The sequence below is a fragment of the Acanthopagrus latus genome, chromosome 23, assembly GCF_904848185.1.
Source record: "Acanthopagrus latus isolate v.2019 chromosome 23, fAcaLat1.1, whole genome shotgun sequence".
Lineage (NCBI taxonomy): Eukaryota > Metazoa > Chordata > Actinopteri > Spariformes > Sparidae > Acanthopagrus > Acanthopagrus latus.
In genome coordinates this window covers 20,368,487-20,387,906 of record NC_051061.1, presented here as the reverse complement: position 1 = coordinate 20,387,906, position 19,420 = coordinate 20,368,487, and the positions used below count along the sequence as shown (strand labels likewise).

The window sequence follows — 19,420 nt, the reverse complement described above, 5'->3', positions numbered from 1 at the left end:
ACACGACTGTTACCCACGCAGACATACAAACACAAACTGCCACACACTGCCTGCGCTCGCGTCTGGTGCCGTCTGTTACATACACGACGCTGAAGTGAACAGTCCCACTGCTTTTACCCCACAGCGGATCAATCATGCAGATGAGAACTGTTGCACTAACTATTCTTCCTTAAGGAGCAGAGTTGCTTAAAGTGAGTGAAGCGTGGATCGCCTTAATAAGAAATGTCCTAAACTTATCCATGAAATTGGATTCACTGAGCCATACAATGATAATGTTTCTTTTATAAATATTAATCCATTAGATACAAATTAGGAAAATTAAGTGTCTTGCCAATCAGTAGCGAATGCTTTGTTTGCAAAGTTACACAGTAAAAGTTGCACAATGTAAATCTGTTGACTCAGACTTGTGCTGTCTCTCTCCGTGTAAAAAAGATGAATCAACACTGTTTTTTTATACTCGCGTGATGTATAACGAGCAAATAAACTTAATGACATCAGAAACATGTACACACACAAAACCGTCAAGCACGCAGAGCGCCAGAGAAACACACACTGTTTCAGCAAGCAGACAATAAATCCATGTTTCAAATACATGGAGTAGAGTGTTATTGACCTACAGTGCCGTGCAGTGTATGCAAATGTAATTTCCTGCTTGTGTTTAGTGCATAAACACACACACACACACACACACACACAGGGGTGAGAGTAAAGGCAGGGAAGGACCTCTGCTCACAAGCCATCCACAACTGCTTGTTGACTCCCCAGATTTGCAGCTGCATCGATTGGCGGTTTGCAGGCAGTGCATCGGCATCTTTCCGTTCTTATCCACTTGTCTCTCCAAAACTAAATAATAACAACCTGCTGAATAATATCCAATAGCTTACACTTGCTTTATGGGATGTGGCAGCTCATTGAGAGCTGTTTTTTTTTTTTGCGGGCACTCAAAACCATCAAGTGGGTGAGTGAGAGGGTGGATCGACAGAGTGAGCGAACGCCTGCGAGCAGAGAGGCAGAGGAGAGCGGGTAGGACAGGAGGGGCTGACATTGATGTGGTCTAGTGCAGAGCGGTTGTGGTAAATTGAGATGCTGAATAGGCTCTGAGGTCCTGATGGATCAATGAGACACCTGAATTCACATATTGCATTCAGTCTCATTGAAGTATACCTTTTTCCCCTGACAGCCTCTGTCTGCTGCCGTTTCAAGCACACGTTGATATTGTACAGTGAAAACACACACTTACACACACTTTAAAAGAGGCATATTCCAACTGAGGAGGCACATTCTGGCAGAGAAACTGACAAACTAAATGAAGCTATTCGGGGAAGGTAGATCTGTGCATGAATGTATATGTGCAGTACAGAATACATTACAAACTATATAGTAGTCTTTCCAGTATTGTCACTGTTGCTCACAGGTCTCATAGCAAGTGAGTTTGTAGATTTAATGCAGATTGAATCCCTGACAAGTCTACCGAGCACTATACAGCACAGTATGTACAGGTAGCGTATGTGTATGTGCAACCGCATGTCAAGTAAGAGCTCAGAATGACCTGGGTGTGTCGCCCCCCCACCACCTCTCTTCAGCCTCGGTAAAAGGGCACCGTGACACCTTGAATGGCCATGAGGGGATTTCCCCAAGCTGCTTTAAATCATTAATTAGGAGCCGGTCTCCACATCCGGCACAACAGGTGATCTGAATCTGCTGCAATCAATCCAGAGAGAATAAAGGGACTAATACATGTGTGTCATTCTAGAACAGCAACATTAACGCCTGTCCCTGTATAAATAGTTTGCATAAAAATGATGGACATGTTTTGAGCAGCACTGATTAGTCGATCAAAAGCATTTTTTAGCCAACTATGATTAATGACTCATTTTGGTCAAGCACAAATATCAGTGTATGTGTAAGAATTTGCTGCCTTTCATTGTCATTCATGATAGTACACAAAGAGTCTTTAGGTTTTGGACAAAAGAAGAAATCTGAAGACTGAATCGTTTTAGGCTCTGGGAAATTATCAGAGACAATAATCAGCTTAAGTTTAATCAATAATGAAACTTACAGTTAGTTGCACCCATTTATAAAATTGATATTTTCTGCTCAGTTTTCTTTTCACTCTCTGCCACTGAAAGCTTTTCAGAGCTGGGAAGTGCAAGTTGATCTTTGGTTACTGTAACTGTGGACAGAACTACAATACAAGTGAAAGTCACATTAAAAAATTCTGCTCCTGAGAAAAGTACATTTTTCAATGGAAACCTTTAAAAACTTGACAGTGAAAAGCCTGAAATGTAGAGTAATCTAAAAAAAGAAATAAAAAATATACAAATGCAATAAATGCTATTTTTGAAGAATATATCCAATCTATGTCATAGAGGTATAGATTTAATCACTGATTTTGAGGGTTCAGTTTGTGTTGCTGTCACTTTTAATACATTACAATTACAGTTGAATACTTGAGCTTCACTGTGTTGAACGATGTATGTTTGACACGAGAAGGCTGTTTTCACATTCATTGCTCAAAGTGTGAATTTCCTCTGAGCTTATTGAAAGAAAATCTGATTGAAAGAGGCGGGGCTACGATCATGATTTGTGACACCACAAATAGTTTAGAGGCCAAAGTTTTGGCCATTTTAATGAGGAAGAAGAAGAAGGTGCCATATTTTTCTGCCAAATGTTAGAATATTGTTTTATTTTCTTACTACTTGTGTAGAGGGAATATTTAGTATTATAAGCTTTGCAAAACATATTTAATATTGTATTGATTATACAGTGTGGGCGTTTATTTTATTCTGTTTACCCTCTGTACTTGTGCACAGCTTGTAAGACTGCAGTTATCAGAGCCAAGCGCTCCCGTCAAATACAGCCCACAGCTCGGCCTAATGAGGACACCCAGGGTCAGCGCTATTTGAGCTGCACACAAGTGAACACCGCAAGTCAAAAGACTACTCATGAGTCTGTGCGTATGTGTACATAACAGCACCATGCCTGATAAGACATCCCCATTTGAACCCAGAGCGTGTGGCCAATTATTATAGCAGACCACATCCACAAAGGCTCTGCCTGACACAGAAAGCCAAGGTTACACTAACAATGTCAAAACTGCCCTCTGTTCAAAGAATGTAAACCAGCCTTGTGCAAGAGTCTCTATTCAGCTTTCTGCACAGGCAGACCAAATGCCATCCAAAGCACAGTTGACCCCGAAGGACGGTGGTGTAAGAATGTTCTTGGCGCAGACTTTTGAGCACCTCTTCCCACTTTGACCTCGCTGTGCAACTGTCTGCACTGAGATGAAACTAAAAGAGATAGGAAGGCACACACAGAGAGGCGCCTTAGGATTTGGTACCGAGTGAGTCATTGCATTGGACATGAGGTGGACACACCTGTGACTGATTGAATTCTGGGGTGCGTTGGGGGATTTGGGGGGGGGGGGTTGGGGTCACCACTGCTCAGTGGATCCCAACTGACACGGAGCAGGATGGTGACAGTGCTTTTTCCAGGCTGGTGAAACAGTTTACTGTAACACGGTCCTCCAACTAGTCCATCTGTACCGCTGTCAGAACAGTTTTAATTGGTAAAGAAAATATTTTCCATCCCAAAAAAAAAAAATCCCTGGCCGATTCATGAAGCACGTGGGAGATGAGCCGGGTGTAGAAAACAGTAGGCTGGACACGAAGTAACTGAGTGGGATGTCAAAGTGTAGGCAGGCAAGGCATTAGGTACAAAACAGACTTTATGCCAAACCGTGACCTTTGAGAGTTCGGACTGCCTCTGTTTTTTTTTTGTTGCTGGGATTGTTGGAATACATCTCGTCTGTGTGCTCTGAGTTTCAGTGGCGCGTGCCTGTGTGGGTGGGTGTCTGCTGGCGTGGGTAGCTGGACATATGTACACGTGAGCCTTCTTATATGCGCCACAGAACTGCAATATTTGTCAATGTTCCGATGATTTCTGGCCAGTTCAGGACAACGTGCGGGAGCTGCGGGGGTGTATGAAACAGTAGGCCGGTTATGCAGCAGCAGAGTGGGCTGTCAGAGAGTGAGCAAGATAAGTACCTCGCAAAAATTAAACATAGTGCAAAATTGATTCCTCTGAGAACTGAGATTCAATAAACACCTACTTGGCAGCATGTTTGCTCCTCTGCGAGATTTATTCAGTTGCATTAGTTTAGTTTTTACAGTATGTGCCCATTACCTGTGTACACTCATAACGGTGCTACTACCCTTCTGTTTTGATACCGGAGAGAAAAGTATATTCATATCCTAACTGGATACCTGTTGATTTTTATTGCATAATTTATGAATGTAGTGTGTCTGTATATTAGCCTGTTAAATCCTGTGCTGCTATTTGAAGTACCACTCCTTTCATCTTGGTTATTCTTGCTGTTTATTTATTTTTTATTTTTTTGCTTTTGGCTCTCTGTTTGTTGCCCGTCTGTTTTATGTTTTTTTCCAACAGCGTTTCATACCGACTCAATCGTGACTTTGCTTAACTCTACACTTTAAAGAAATGCTTTGTTTTTTTTGTTTAGGGCTATCCCTTGTTGAAGCACATTTATCGTATAGCACCCACTGTAGTTAGGTTTTATTTATGCATCCATCCTTTTCTCCACACTGGATGAAAAGCTCAAACTGAGTCTGTGGCTAACATGATCCTAAACCAAACTATTATTGTAAACTGAAGTAGAATACAGACCATCTTGTGATGGGATCACAGCAGCCACAATGTTTTTTGTCACAAAATATTCAGCCTACTGTCATGTCGCAAAGCAAAACAGAAATATTCACATGTGGGAATTACTACTTTCTAACAAAAAAATGAGTGAACTGATTAATTGAAGATCATCTAGTTGATCTCAACTAATCAGTGAAGTTCTGTTTGCAAGCTAGAGCAGCCTATCATTGAAAATACATTGAAAAAATGTTATATGTGTCCCCTTAAAATTAACACAATTTTTCTTTGTCTATTATGTGTGTCCCGGGGGTTTGGTGGTGTGTGTGTGTGTGTGTGTGTGTGTGTGTGTGTGTGAGACAGGTTCAGAACATTAGCCAGTCGATGGAGGTGTTGGACCTGCGGACGTACAGAGATCTACAGTATGTAAGAAACACAGAGAGCCTAATGAAGGTGGTGGATGGAAAGCTGAAGGTGGCCTCGGAAAATCCCCGCAGTCTCAATCCAAAGGGCTTTCAGGTAATTGGCTGTCTGTCACCTCCTGCACAGCGGTGCCAGTGTATTATTGTGAGGTGAATGCAGATAGTACTAGATGTGGCGCTGCACTCCGTGTGCACACAAACCTTGCCAGATACATTTCGCTCTTCACAGACAATAAAATTTTGTATGACTCTCGACGGACTGCTGCATAGGCAAAGGTACACAAATTCCATTCCAAGACTGTTTCTGAGTCATTGACTCATGCACAGAGGAAATTTTAGCAAATTCACATCCTCCTGAATTATTAAACTCCTGGACCCAGAAGGAAAGTATTTTTTCTGTATTCCTCTCTTTACATCCTTTCCCCTCTCTCCTGACTCAGCTTCTATTCCGACTCTATATACTTAACATTCTGGTGTCTGCTCTAAGATAGCAGGCACATATAGTAACATTTATCTCTACCTTATCTCTCTACAAGTTTAGGCTCAGCTGTCATTATCCGTGGGCCTTTTTGTCTTCCTGTCAGCCGGCTGTCTTGGCCAGGCTTTCTCCACATTTCTCACACTCTTACAGATATTAGATGGACCATAAAATAGTTTGATTAAAAGATGCCTTCATAAATACTAAGTGTGTTTTACCGCTGAGACTCTGCCTAAGCGCAGGGACGAGCATGAATGGCTGTGTTTTTCCTTTCAGGGTGTTTTATGAAACCAAGTCCAGTGGAGGTAATGAAGATGTTTATGAAATTGGCCCATTCATCAGTAAAGCCACAGATGACTGCAATATGCAGAATAGTAAGCATTATATCCCAGGACTTATCAGAATGAAAATCCGCGATCCAATATAGAGAAGGGGGGAAAAAAGCGGGATTTGACCAGAGCAGGTTGGCTGATGAATGCATTCAGCTCAAAGTTGCCAATGGCAAAGCGTGGGAGATTAACGAGAGCGAATTTTTGCAGCTTGAAAAGGGGAAAATGAGATTTATGATGTGGCGCCACAGGGCTGAGAGCTGCTCCATCACCAGATTTACGATAAACCTTAACAAGGAGGAAACAGCCCCTCCTGTGGCGGCCACACTTTATTGATACACCTATTTCTCTCTCGAGCCTTCTACCTTCCAAGCAGGCAGCCCGGCTCTCCTGCTGCTTCCTGCACTCCTACGTAAGGACACATTGTTCTTTTCATTCCTAAACACATGATGAGTCACAGAACAAGTTTACACCCAGCTTACCACTGCTCTTAACTAGGTGAAAATTGAATTACCCAAATCTGCGTAGACAGCGAACAGGCATGCACTGAAATTCGCTAAATAAATTCAGTGGCTTTCTCTTCACACACAGGAGCGTAAATTGAAAAAAAAAAAAAAAATTAATATGAGCAAAGTTGATTGACTCAAGTCAGGGAGTGCAAATAAATTGACATTCACGATTTGGAGATTATTGAACTTGCACTTTGTGACACGGGGCTCAGCCAAGTGTTATGTGGAGAGGGCTGGGTGAGGCGTGGAGGAACAGCTACGTCTCAGCTGCACACACTCTCCGCTCTGGAAAACACAGTTGATTGCAAAATGAGAGAGCCAAATCTTCTGGAGGAATAAACACTTCAAGCTTTTGGGAATCAAAATTGGGTTTATCCTCACTATTTAGTGGCAGCAAAACATGGGGAGTTAGTTAAGTGTTTATGTTCTATAATGCAGCTGACTGGAGATGGAGGAGAAGTAAACTTCATGTTATGAATGTAGAAAGGAGAGGGGAAAAGAAGTAATTAAACCACAGATTGATTTCTTCATACGTTCTGTCATCATGTACCTTATCGATGAAATTACAGTGAAAAGAAATTATCCCCATTTTCTGGACACCCCTGAGGGAGGGTCCCTCAAACCCCACTTTGAAAACCACTGCTGTAACATACAGCTGCAAAAAAGAACAATTTAATTTGTGTCCACTTGATACACTAGAAATGTCAGGAATACATGAAATTGCAGTGAATTATACCTCGGCACAGTTCTGAAATGAATCTCATGACAAATCCAGGGACGAGGGGGAAACAGACTAACCAGCATCTAGCTACAACATGAGCTCCTGACTGGGAGATGATCTATGAACCAGAAGCACTTCAACAAAAGAGTGAAGATCAAGCTTCTGCACACAATCCCCTGCACTGATCTAGTACAGTCTCCCTCATCCCTCCTTCTTTGCTGTTCCATGTGTCTTTCTGTACATAACTTAGGAGTTGAAAGACAAAGTGACCCAGCTGCTCCCACTGCTACCAGTGCTGGAACAATACAAGGCCGATGCCAAGATGATCCTTCGTCTTCGGGAGGAAGTGAGGAATCTGTCGCTGGTGCTGATGGCCATCCAAGAGGAGATGGGGGCCTATGATTACGAGGAGCTGCGCCAGAGAGTCCTGCTGCTGGAGACCAGGCTCCACTCCTGCATGCAGAAACTAGGTATAAGATGTATGCATTATGCAAACAGGTGTGGGTGGGTGGGTACTCACTGAATGCTTAATTTGAAATTCATAATCAAATGTCAGTGCAGCACTTAAACAATTAGAGGATAGGCAACAGCTGTGCATAAAGGAATTCAGGATTAATTATTATCATCAATTGTCAAATCTCTGTTCTACATTGTCAACATTACCACTCTGCTCAGAGCTCGAATTATCTGCATACATTAAAAACAATTGGCCTAGAAAGCCTGGATGAATGATTGATTGTGTTCTCCTGTACAAACTGATGATTTTACAGAATCCCATATAAAGTATATACACCGATGAGTTAAAGTGGTAATCTCGAAGATTTCCAGAAGCAATAATTACAGATGTACTTTTGGTCCTCACTGCCCCACAGAGATCCAGTGTCACCCATGTGAATTAGACATTATAATTACTCATTGATCTATATTTATTTGCACACTGGTCATTTGTGTAAAAAGTAAATGTGTAATCTATCTGTGTCTATCTAGATCTGAATAGGGATGTGAAATGATTCAGAATGATTCAATTAAACCTTCTTCAGCCTGGTATAATTACAAATTGTGACATCAATCAATACTTCCACATACATCCTTTTGAAAATAACATTCATGGCCGTGGAGAGTGCTTAAATCTCACCGTGTCTGATACATATTTGTGAAGAATTTATACAATGTTTTTACAGATGTGCCTAAACTCTACCTTTGACACCATGTTTCAGATGAGCTGTATAACTGGAGCTCCCTGGCACAAAGTAGATGTTTCTCTGTGTCTTATTTGTCACAGTGTCCCTATTAAAACATCTATGAATCTGTATGCAGTCTTTACCTCTTTCTCTTCTTTGACCTCCAGGCTGTGGGAAGTTGACTGGCGTCAGTAATCCCATCACAGTGCGTGCGTCAGGCTCAAGGTTTGGCTCCTGGATGACAGACACCATGATCCCCAGCTCAGACAACAGAGTAAGTCCCTGTGTTCTTATTCTCACCCCTGAACTAGAACCTTTCCTCCCTCCATAGCTCAAAAAAAAACCCTAGATAAAGTAGAAACAAAGTCATTGGCAAAAACAGGCCGCGCTCCGCCAGTGGCTCAAAAAAATCCCTCACAGCAACACTGTCACGATACTTTTAATGACTGATTGACTGTTTTGCCTGAGCAGGACTTCTTCAGCTCTCTGAAAGAGGAGAGAGACAGAGAGGAACGCAAAGCTGAGTCACTGATGGATAGCATCCCTTTCCCTCCTCTGTGTCTTCTTCTGTCACCGCAACTCCAGCTGATTAATCACTTAATCATCAGTGGAGAATGAATGAGTTGTTTGGGCAAAAGTTTTCTAAATCACCTAGGTAATTACCAGGAGTGTGACGGGATGCTCTGGACCCAGATGATATAGTAATGGCTGCAGCTGATTACAGATGACATGCGGTCTTGCGTGGGCAGACGCATGGTTTGAAGCAAAGGGGGAAAATTTACAAATGAGGAAGTACAAGAGGAGAAACTGTGTGGCCTGGTGAATGGTGATGGTGGAGAATGGAAACTGATGAATATGAAGAGAAGAAACAACGATGGCTTTTGTCATCCCGAGCCTGAATCATAACAGGCTGAATAGATATTGCCATCAGAAAAGGTCAGTTTCTGTGATTGAATGCCCTGGTCTTTATCTTTAATCACCTGACTTGCCAACATCAGATAATTCTCCTTAGATCGATCACTGATTGTATTAATAGCTAGATACATCAACAATATCAACACCCACACCAAATGTCACTGAGGATCCAACCAGATAAAAAAAAAAAAGCTGGGTCTTAACGTGCTAAAGCTTCGGCCTGGCTCAGCTCCCCTCTCCTGCTCAGCTCGAGTGGAGGGAGTCACTTAGTAGGCAGAGGGAGAAACAATGCTTAATGCTCCATAATCTCCCCTTCTCCATAATTCAACTGCGATACCTCACCACCCTCGACTCCTCCCATGCCCTTCCGCTCCCCCCACAGGGGTTTGTTATTGAAGAAAGGTGCCTATTCCGTAACATGGCAGGGAGGCGAGAAGCTGAGGAGAGAAACGATGAGTGGAGCATCAGAAGAACGAGCGCTCTGTCTTAGCTAAGCTCCTCCTGATATGTTAGGGACAAAAGAAGTATCCAAGTCAACTGCAGTTAAATTTAATCAATTAGCAGCTGAACTGTGGCTCAGTGGAAGCACTGAGGGAATGAGATTGGAGACGCAGCCAGAGAGGGGCCATGTCAGTGGAGAGATCCGCTGAGAGCACTTGAGGAAAAAGATAGAGCTGCTAAATGGATTGATTTTCTGTAAATGTGGACTGGAAGGGGCAGGGAGCACAAGTGGTGGTTGACTGCAAAAGCACAGGCACCGTCTTCACTCCCACACGCGGGAGAGATCAATAGCTTTTTTTGCACACATTCAAGTCTGCACAACTGCATGAACACGTGCACTCACCAGTGGTGCATGTTGAGATCATTTGCTTAAGTAAAAACAGTAATACCACACTGTGAAAAGTGGTAGTAAAGCACAACAATTAAATGCTTCCCATGGCAACTGGACTCAATTCAGTTTCTTTAAGATGTTTCACTTCTCATCCAAGAGGCTTCATCAGGTCTAATTAAGTGGAGGGGAGCTGCAGGCCACTTTCTCTGGGGGGAGAGGAGGAGGTGGAGAGGTGGAGGTGGAGAGGAGGAGGTGGAGAGGTGGAGGTGGAGAGGAGGAGGTGGAGAGGTGGAGGTGGCCTACAACAAGTGGCCCTGACGACTCTGTGAGGACACGCCGAGTTTAAATGCCTGCAACTCTCCCTCCAGTAATCTAAGCCTCTTGGATGAGGGGTGAAACGTCTCCAAGAAAATATGAACATTCACATCATGAATCACCACATTTAGAGATACACGGTTTTCTCTGGATTGGAAGGGTATCAAAAGTCTGAGTCTGAAATTGAACTCACAAATGTAGTGGGGTGGACGCTAGAAAAAATATTCAAGTTAAGTACAAATAACTAGAAATTGTACTTAAATATTGGAGCTTTCCCTACACGTGTTGGCCCGGTTTGACTCTGTTTGATTTGGCATGTCGGCACTACAGCGATTGCACCTTCACAACAAGAGGACTGTCTGTTAGAAGGTGTGTCTTTAGCTGATGAGGCGCTTGTCTTACACAGTGTTGAAAGGAGCCACTTTAAATTCTCCCCTCAGGACTACCGTTAGAAGCCGTTAACAAAGCCCCACTAATTCAGTCATAAAGACTTTTCATTTTCCACAAATTCTTTACAAGAAAAGTCCCCTGTTATTTAGTTAATTAAAAGTTCTCACTCAGAAGCAGCGAAATCTGGAAATTTGGGTTTTTCATCAGCAGTGTCTTAACACGACCTCCTAAAAAAGCTGAACACGAACCTGATGAAACAGCAATATACAGCAAATGTCTGAAAATACAAACAGGGCCACTGGAGAGAAAGTGAGATTCAGTAAGATGCTACAAAATTACTCAGAGCTGAACACACAGACATCTTATGCTCAGATTTCCTGCACAGACAGTTCTGGCACCACTGGAAAGATCCGTCTTGGGTTCGGCTCGGCTCAATTCTGCACAACTTTAGTGGAAAAGCCCATATGGTACTCTAGTAAATGAACTTAATCATATTCCAGACTGACACTTAAATAAGTTGTGATTCAGCACATACCCACAACATGCTTACTTTGCTGAGGGCATCATACTGGCTGAGGTAAAACATTAATCACAGTGTTCATGCAGAGAGGTGTGTCAGGTAAAACAGTAATATCCTCCTGAAAGCTTCTGATCCCTTCATCTCCCTCAGTTAGTTCATTCTTCCCAATGGGATTCACTTTTCTTCTCTCCACAGGTGTGGTCCATGGATGGTTACTTCAAGGGGCGACGTGTCTTGGAATACCGCACAATGAATGATTTCATGAAGGGCCAGAACTTTGTGCAGCACCTGCTGCCTCACCCTTGGGCAGGCACTGGCCATGTGGTCTACAACGGCTCCCTGTACTACAACAAGTACCAGAGCAACATCATCATCAAATACCACTTCCGTTCTCGAAGTGTTCTGGTGCAGCGCAGCCTGAGTGGGGCCGGATACAACAACACCTTTCCTTACTCCTGGGGTGGCTCCTCTGACATCGACCTCATGGCAGATGAGAACGGCCTGTGGGCCGTTTACACCACCATCCCCAATGCTGGAAACATTGTCATCAGCCGCCTGGAGCCTCAGAGTCTGGAAGTGCTGCAGACCTGGGACACGGGCTTTCCCAAGCGCAGTGCAGGAGAGTCTTTCATGATCTGTGGTACACTTTACGTCACCAACTCCCACCTGGCTGGTGCCAAAATCTACTTTGCCTACTACACCAACACATCAAGCTATGAGTACACAGACATCCCCTTCCACAATCAATACTCCCACATCTCCATGATGGACTACAATCCCAGAGAGAGGGTCCTGTACACCTGGAACAACGGACACCAGGTGCTCTACAATGTGACTCTGTTCCAGGTGATTAAGACTTCTGGGGACTGAGAGCCCTCAGACTGAACCACTCAGATAATGCTGTGATCATTGTTCGGGGAGGGACAACTGAGCTGGGTGGAGGTGGGTAAAGGCTGTGGGAGGTGGGGGTTGGGGGGGGGGCTTCATTGTATGGGCATAGACTTGGATTTTTTAAGAGTTTCAATCTTCATAGAGTGCTATTATTCACATTCTCCAAAAAACACTCCGACAGCACCGTCGGTAAAGAATCAAAGACTGAGCGCTTCTCATTTTTTGTTTTTCTTTCTGTGATGAGTAAGCATGGTTCTTTTTATTTGTGATGAGAAATAAATATCAATCTTTACCATTTATGACTGTGTATTTCATTTGTCACTTTGATTGCAAATAGACCTTTATTTTGAAGGGGTGAACAATAAAGGAGAAACTGTGTTGTTGTAAAAGCATGACTTCAAACAAGGAAATGTGGACTTACATGGCGGGAGCTTCTTAAATGCACAGTATGTAGTTTCTTTCAATCAAAACAAAACAATATACGTAACTAGTGTGGAATCATGGGAGGGGCTGTCTTCATTATTAAACACGTGATACCAGCAGAAATGTTCACACATATGAGCTAAGATAAAAAAGTTTTACTCTCTTTACGTTCTCTGACTCTCTCCGGGATGTTACGGAGGCCAAGTCCCGCCCTCTCTGTTGTGCCAAATGGGACGTTATTTCAGAAAAAGTATGTTTGCTGGTTGATGGCGAGACAAATCGTTTTCTGCTCCTTCTGTTTGAATTGTGATATGAATTACAGATATAATGTTTTTCAATTTAAAAGATACATTTGCAGCAAAGAAAGTCTCAGTTTATTGTAAAGACAGTAAAGTATCAGATAAGTGTTGCGTGAAACCACAACATCCGTCATGTCATCTTTTTTTAGCTTGATAAAAAGGTGAAAATCACATTGACCATACAAACAGTACTGCCTCTTCAAGGCTTCACTTACAAGGTTTTGTCTTATATTGTATATTTTATTCATTTTACAGCAAACTGCAACTTTCACAATGGTAAAAATTGTACATATATAACATGTTTGATTAGTGGGACAATTTAAACAGGATTAGAAAATGATTTGTTTCTCACCATGGCAGTCCATTGGAACAACAGGTCTCTAGCAACAGGTGACCAACTGAAATGCATCATTTCCTTGAGTAGAAATGGGATTTCTCTGGGTCCAGACATTATTGGATTGGGATAATGTAAGTTTTTAACTCAACAAAATAACATTCCTATCATCATTTTTAGATGTTTAAACAGAGAAATGTTTCATGCTGTATATCTAAATTGAAAATTAGGTATCATATTTCTTTTTTAGGTTATGAATGTCTCTTTTATTTCTTTTCATTTTGTTTTTCACTACAAGAAAGCAAGCTGAGATATACAAAATATGAAGAGGGTTTCAGAATAAAATTGGAGCTGTTTGTCAGGCAACATTTCTGACTGTATCAAAAATTAAAATACTGCAATAATTGTATGTATCTCTCTGACACTGCGTGTTTAACTACCACAGCCGAATCATAAAATAATGAGGTGACAGGATGTGAATACTGACAGGGCAGTCTCTAGAGCTGCTTTAACCATATCTTTGGAATAATTCCATCCAATATTCTCCACCTAGAGAGAGTCAGTGCATAGGCTGCAGTGTAATAAAACGACACGCTGCTATACACTCAGTGTTCAATTTAATGGCAACACCCGCGGCTTACATTTCATTTTTTTTTCCAAGGTGAAATGAAAGTGAAAGCAAAACATTCGGTAAAAGGAGCAGGTGGTGGTGCGAAGGGTTGCGAAGCACTAACAGAGAAGGAGACGCGTAATGTTAAAGAAATTCTGAGAGCGTTTACATTTGAGGAGAAAAACGAGGCTTCGCAGTCACTGTTGTTTGTCAAGCTCCAATCTGCTTTAATCTTATTAGTCGCACAGTTCTGTTCAGGTGCTTTCTGCAGAGAACTGCTCGAGCAGAGGCACACAGTGGGTAACTGCTCACATCAGAGTGACACCTGCAAACCTTACAATGCAACTTCTTTGTCATTTGTTATTGAAAATAACTCACACACTGGCAGTCTTTGCTGTACGGGGGACACCAGCCGACTGTGCTGTCATTTCACTCCTTTCATTTGGGAGAGAGTTTGTGATGATGCACCCATTCTTTAAACAGAATGTGGTGGACTCAGAAGACATAGAATAGAAGAGGAGGTTCCACTTTTTCTTTTCCCCGCGTAACCATGGTGATCCTATTCATCCCGGATGACCTTTCTATCAATAAAAGTGCGGCGCTGAAAAGAACCCTGATGAGTTCATGCACAGTAGTGGCTGACATTTGAAGCGCGATACAATACACAACAATACAGAGCATCCAACAGTCTCAGCGAGAAAGAGTGCGCTATAAACTACACTGTGGAGGGAGGGTGTTTGTTGTGGAGGTATAATAATGAAGAAACTGAGATTTAGATTGTAGGTTGCCAAGGAAACTAAGTTCACAGTGGTAAAATGCAGTTACACCTAAACATGGAGAGCCAATCAGAATGTTTGTTTATAATATTAGGCAGGAGGGACATGGATTACTGACCAACCACTGAATAAAGAGCTACTGTCTAAATTAAGCTAAGATCAGTCAGACCAAAACATTCAAAGCCTATCCTGAAAGTGCAGGCAACTTTAAAACAGGGCAGAGGGTTACTTGAAAAAGAAAAGTGTTTCACATATCCTATTTTAATAAAGTCTGTGCCGACAGCTTCACCGACACACAACAGTATCTAATGTTAGGCATGAGTGGTTAAAAATGGACCCACTGTTTTCCCAGCCAACAAACTTTGCCCCTTAACAAAGAGCAGGGAAGGAAATAGTGACTGAGCACAGATAATGCAATCTCTATGATCAAACAAAGTGAAAAATAAAGTCAGCAGACCGGAGAGAAGCATTCGTCTGAGAAATGTGAAGGAAACATCAATCCATTTATGTCTGCATTTTACTTACTTAAGTCCCGCAGTACAAAATTAGAACTAATATCATGTTTTTATCCATTTGAGGTTGTTGCTGCATCAAAACAAACCCAATAAAAGGAAAAGGAAGTTATTCTCTCTCCCACTAATTCAGATTTCTAAACCAATGTTTTCTTCACTGCATTTTCTTGCTAATTCATATGTTCCTTAGACAGAAATTGGTTGGGGAAAAAATGCAATGCCATTACCAAATAGTGCAAGAAAAAAACTGAAGTTTTGTTGCTTTTTCATCAATAAAATCAATTACTGGGAGTGTCTGCTGCCAGCAGTATAACCATTGCTTCTGGCGCTTGAAACACAAACATTAGCTCCAGTGGGTGTGTTGTTGTGGCATTTAATGCTCAGGGCCAAGGGCCAGTAAGTGTGGTGATAATAGCGATAAAGATTAGGGGCATGACGAAAAGCCTAAGATCGTTATGGTTTGCCCTGTTTGAGTGTTGCATCATCGTGTCTTGGTCAGAATAGGTCATCTCCAGCTAAGCCATACTTGTCAGATCACATCCTACATGCTGTGGAGCAACGGCACTTAAGTGTCTTCCTTGCTCAGTATCATCTTGAGAGAGAGGAGTGCATTGAGGATGAAGGTTGTGATTCTGGAGGTGGGGAGCAGGGTCACAGTGAACAAGGTAAAACTCTCAAACCTACACATTCTTTATCTGAAAAACAGTCTGCTGCAGCAAACTTCAGGTGCATGTGCACATCAGAGCTCCTGCTGGGTGCAATAAGTACACGGCAGGTAGAGATATAGTCTCCTCTCGAGCAAAACAGATTCTTTTAATTCATCTAAGTCAAATTGCTTCCAGAAAACATCTTATGCATAAGGTTGTATGGATGGTTGTATGAACCTCAAAGAAACAATTAAGAATAAATCAATAATATCAGCGCTGTCAGCTGAGAGGATGAGCTGAAAGTCTGGTGTAAAACTCAATGTGATGCGTCAATGAAAGAACAAAAAAAAAAAAAACTTGCTACAATAAGATAGCCAGGATTAGCTATTGGTTTTGTGTCACCTTGCATCTGATTAATGTTCAAACCCATCGGGCTGACAATGCTGAAGTGGAAAAACTGCACAGACTCAAAACTCTATACAGAACTAAATGAGCAAATTGGAGATTTACTCACAACTGCATGATTTGCAAAGATGTCAGCCAACGAGGAACTGATGGAAAGTGAGAGATCTGAATGTGGAGCTGTCACTAGAGCGCTTTATATAAAAAAATAATAATAATAATAATAAAAGGCAGGTAGATATTTTGTATTCAAAATACCTCAAGAGGGCTCTCAGTGGCCCAGACAGACAAAATATTCCCATCCCAGATTATAAACAAGTTCAATTTGTAAGGAAATTGAAGGGGACGTTCACTGAATGTGATCCAGAAGAGAATACTACAATGCAGGAAACAAGCGTGGCATCTGGAGACAGATGCACAGAACAACACATACACACACACACACACACAATGTTGTGCGGCAGAGTACTTACAGACAATGCAAGCACAACTTTGAAGTCTGTACTTTACTTGAATTTCCATTTTGTGCAACTTTATACTTCCAATAAAAAAGTCGTACATTGAATCAATTTATTTTATCTGCAGTCACACAAAGAACACAGATTCTGCTAATCAGAAAAAGATATATTATTCAATCTTACTTTAATTAGTACTTAAGATACTACTTAAGAACATTTGATATCAGATGTGAATTATATATTATATTATCCTTATAATGTATTTCACTTTTAACTATATATTAGCAGCATTGTTAGCAAAGTACATTTCTGCAAAACCACAGATCAGAAGTTAACACGACTTCATGTCTCTTTAGGTTACATTTTCTCTCTTGTCACAGTGTCATCAGGATTCGTAAAAACAACATGGTTTGGTTCGAAATACCTTTTTTGGTCGCAACCATCACGGACGGAGATGGTCTGGCAAAAATAGCAGTTTTTCATCAGCCCAGAAAAACGCTGGAAAAGTCCACAGGTCTCCTTAAAAATACACCTCTGTCTGCTGCCACAGCAACAGATGATAAAGTAGAAGAGGTTTAGAGCTACACTATTTGTCATGCTTGGTTAAATGTGGAAGAAAGTACAACTACTTTACCTTAAAAGACCCTCAACTTAATAACTTGGTTTTTTTTTTTCTTCCTCTGGTGTACAGGCCGGCAGTGTCATCACTGGCACATTTACTTCATCTAAAGTTTTTACAAGACCCTGAAGGGAAAAGAAAAGATCCAACGATGAAATGAAAGTTGCTTGCTGAATGAGAAAAAACAGAATTTTTATTCAGAGGCTGCATTAACCTACAGGAAACCACTCAGAGTGAGCAGTCTGTATTAATGTAGTGCAGGAATCTAAAAGAAACAATAGACCACGCTGCGACATTGGCGGCTTGATTCCCTTGAAGTGGCTACCAGCATGCATTCTCACATGCACTTCAACTGATTGAGTGCAGGTATGGCAGCAATAGAAGCGATTTGATAGAGTGCACTGGGGTGAGCCTCCAACGCAGGAACAGGCACAGAGACAGAAACTCAAGGATTAAGAGGCAAACCCAGTTCCCACTTTAATCACGCAGCCATCTTGGGGAAGGAGAGGTTGTTTTGATGGATATCATCAATGAGTGCAGCTGCTGGTCTCGACGTACTCCTCCTTGATTCATTTATAAGCGTACATGCAGATTCATTTGCTTTCTGTCCTTTCTATTCGAAGTTAGCTTTGTCTACCTTTGCCCTGTGACAGCAAGGCTCACCCGCTCTTGTTTGACATGTCGGCTAAACCATCATTTTCTACCATTCTTCATCAGCTTCCTCATTAACTGTACCCTCAGCCAACCTCGGAACTACACCTCCTCTCTTCTAGAGTGACAATAAACAAACTTTTTTCTCAACTCTCTGCCCCTTGAGGTGACACAGAGGCACTCTGAGCAGTGCTTTGAACGTTTGTTCCTTCATGATTAAACATAACTTGCACTCTGTTTCCTTATTTCCCCCCCTAATTTCATATTCATGTTTAAATTCAGAAAGAATTGTGCCGGGATGTGGAGATGGAATAACAGAGGAGGTAATTCTACTCTGCTTAATTCCTCAGAGAACCATGCCCATCAATTGGCTCTTTAATTGTGTTTTCAGCTTTCATTGCTTCAGCACTCACATCCTTAATCTCATTAGGTATTGTTTTGTGAAGGACAGTAAAACAGAATCATTCTGGGCTGCAACCATGGGTGATTCAGTTTTATAACCCTGATGTCTTGACATCGCACAGCTCGCTGAGGCAGTAAAGATTTACCATGAAACACTGAACCGCAGGCTCTCCTGCATCCCTCTCTTCTTTCTGTAATTACAGTAAGACGCCGCTGGAGGAAAGAGATGAGGGTTTAGCTGTGGTGTGCCTTTAGAGGAGAGGAGTGAGGACACTTAAATACAAACATCACGATATAGCCGTGAGCATGTATGTGCAGTAAGTCTGAGACTAGCAATAAGTCAATATAACTGAAAATGACTTTTGGACAAAGACTATTGAGAAAAAGAAATAAAACCTACGCTGCTGTAAGATGTTATAAATCGTGCAGAAATCTGGGCCTTCACTTCACTGACATAAATAAAGACCTGAATGACAAATTGGGTTGTTATAAATCATTCTCACTAATCAATCAAAATTTAATCAACGCTCACAGCAGACTTTACCTTATAAACATTTCATTGTTGCACCTGTGTGGCTAAGTGCCAAACCAAAAGCAAACGCAAACACAGGAACACTTGTCATGTCAAGCACACAGGGTTTCGATACTGCAGTGTGTTTATGAGGAACATACAGAAGATGATGACGTGTAAAACACTTATTTAGAGTCTGATTTTTTTCTTTAAGATAAACATTTAACATGTCGTGACCAGATTTCAGCTGGTTAAAAAGAAGGCAAAAGTCTTATTTTTCATAACGAGCACTACACAGTGTTAAACTACAAATCGATGTTGGAATCCCAGTTGGTGCTCACTGGGATGGGCTACAAACCCGAGAGGAAATTGGCACTAAAAGCTATAAAACAACAGATATCATGAGCAGGGGACATAGGAAAAGAAAACCTACAGCAGGTTATATGGTATTATTGCATTCATTTCTAATTGTATAACAAAGATTTTTGCTTAAATGCACTGTTTGAGACGCATTTTGATAATTCACTTCCAAAGTGATGCAAATTCATACAAAGATGAAATAAAGAAGGTTGTTAAGGGACCCATTTATAAGAATAAATGACTTTGAAGCC

At 41.7% G+C, this 19,420-nt stretch overlaps 1 protein-coding gene and 1 long non-coding RNA gene across 5 annotated transcripts in view; both read left to right on the top strand.

Moving 5' to 3' along the window:
* The window catches only part of olfm2a (olfactomedin 2a), a 48,916-nt gene extending 36,452 nt beyond the window's left edge, over positions 1-12,464 (top strand). For 3 of the 4 annotated variants that reach the window (XM_037090020.1, XM_037090019.1, XM_037090018.1), the window contains exons 3-6: positions 5,026-5,181; positions 7,372-7,591; positions 8,470-8,576; positions 11,470-12,464. In XM_037090020.1, the coding sequence (XP_036945915.1) occupies positions 5,026-5,181; positions 7,372-7,591; positions 8,470-8,576; positions 11,470-12,144 (1,158 nt within the window). In that variant the 3' untranslated portion in view covers positions 12,145-12,464. Of the gene's footprint in view, positions 1-12; positions 1,898-5,025; positions 5,182-7,371; positions 7,592-8,469; positions 8,577-11,469 lie in introns of those variants that run through there. The other variant, XM_037090021.1, reaches the window with a different exon arrangement.
* A 1,880-nt stretch (positions 12,465-14,344) lies between these two features.
* LOC119014653 lies at positions 14,345-18,143 on the top strand. The gene is made up of 3 exons (XR_005073030.1): positions 14,345-14,579; positions 15,624-15,784; positions 17,007-18,143. It is a non-coding gene; the product is annotated as an uncharacterized LOC119014653 (long non-coding RNA).
* The last annotated feature ends 1,277 nt before the right edge of the window (positions 18,144-19,420 follow it).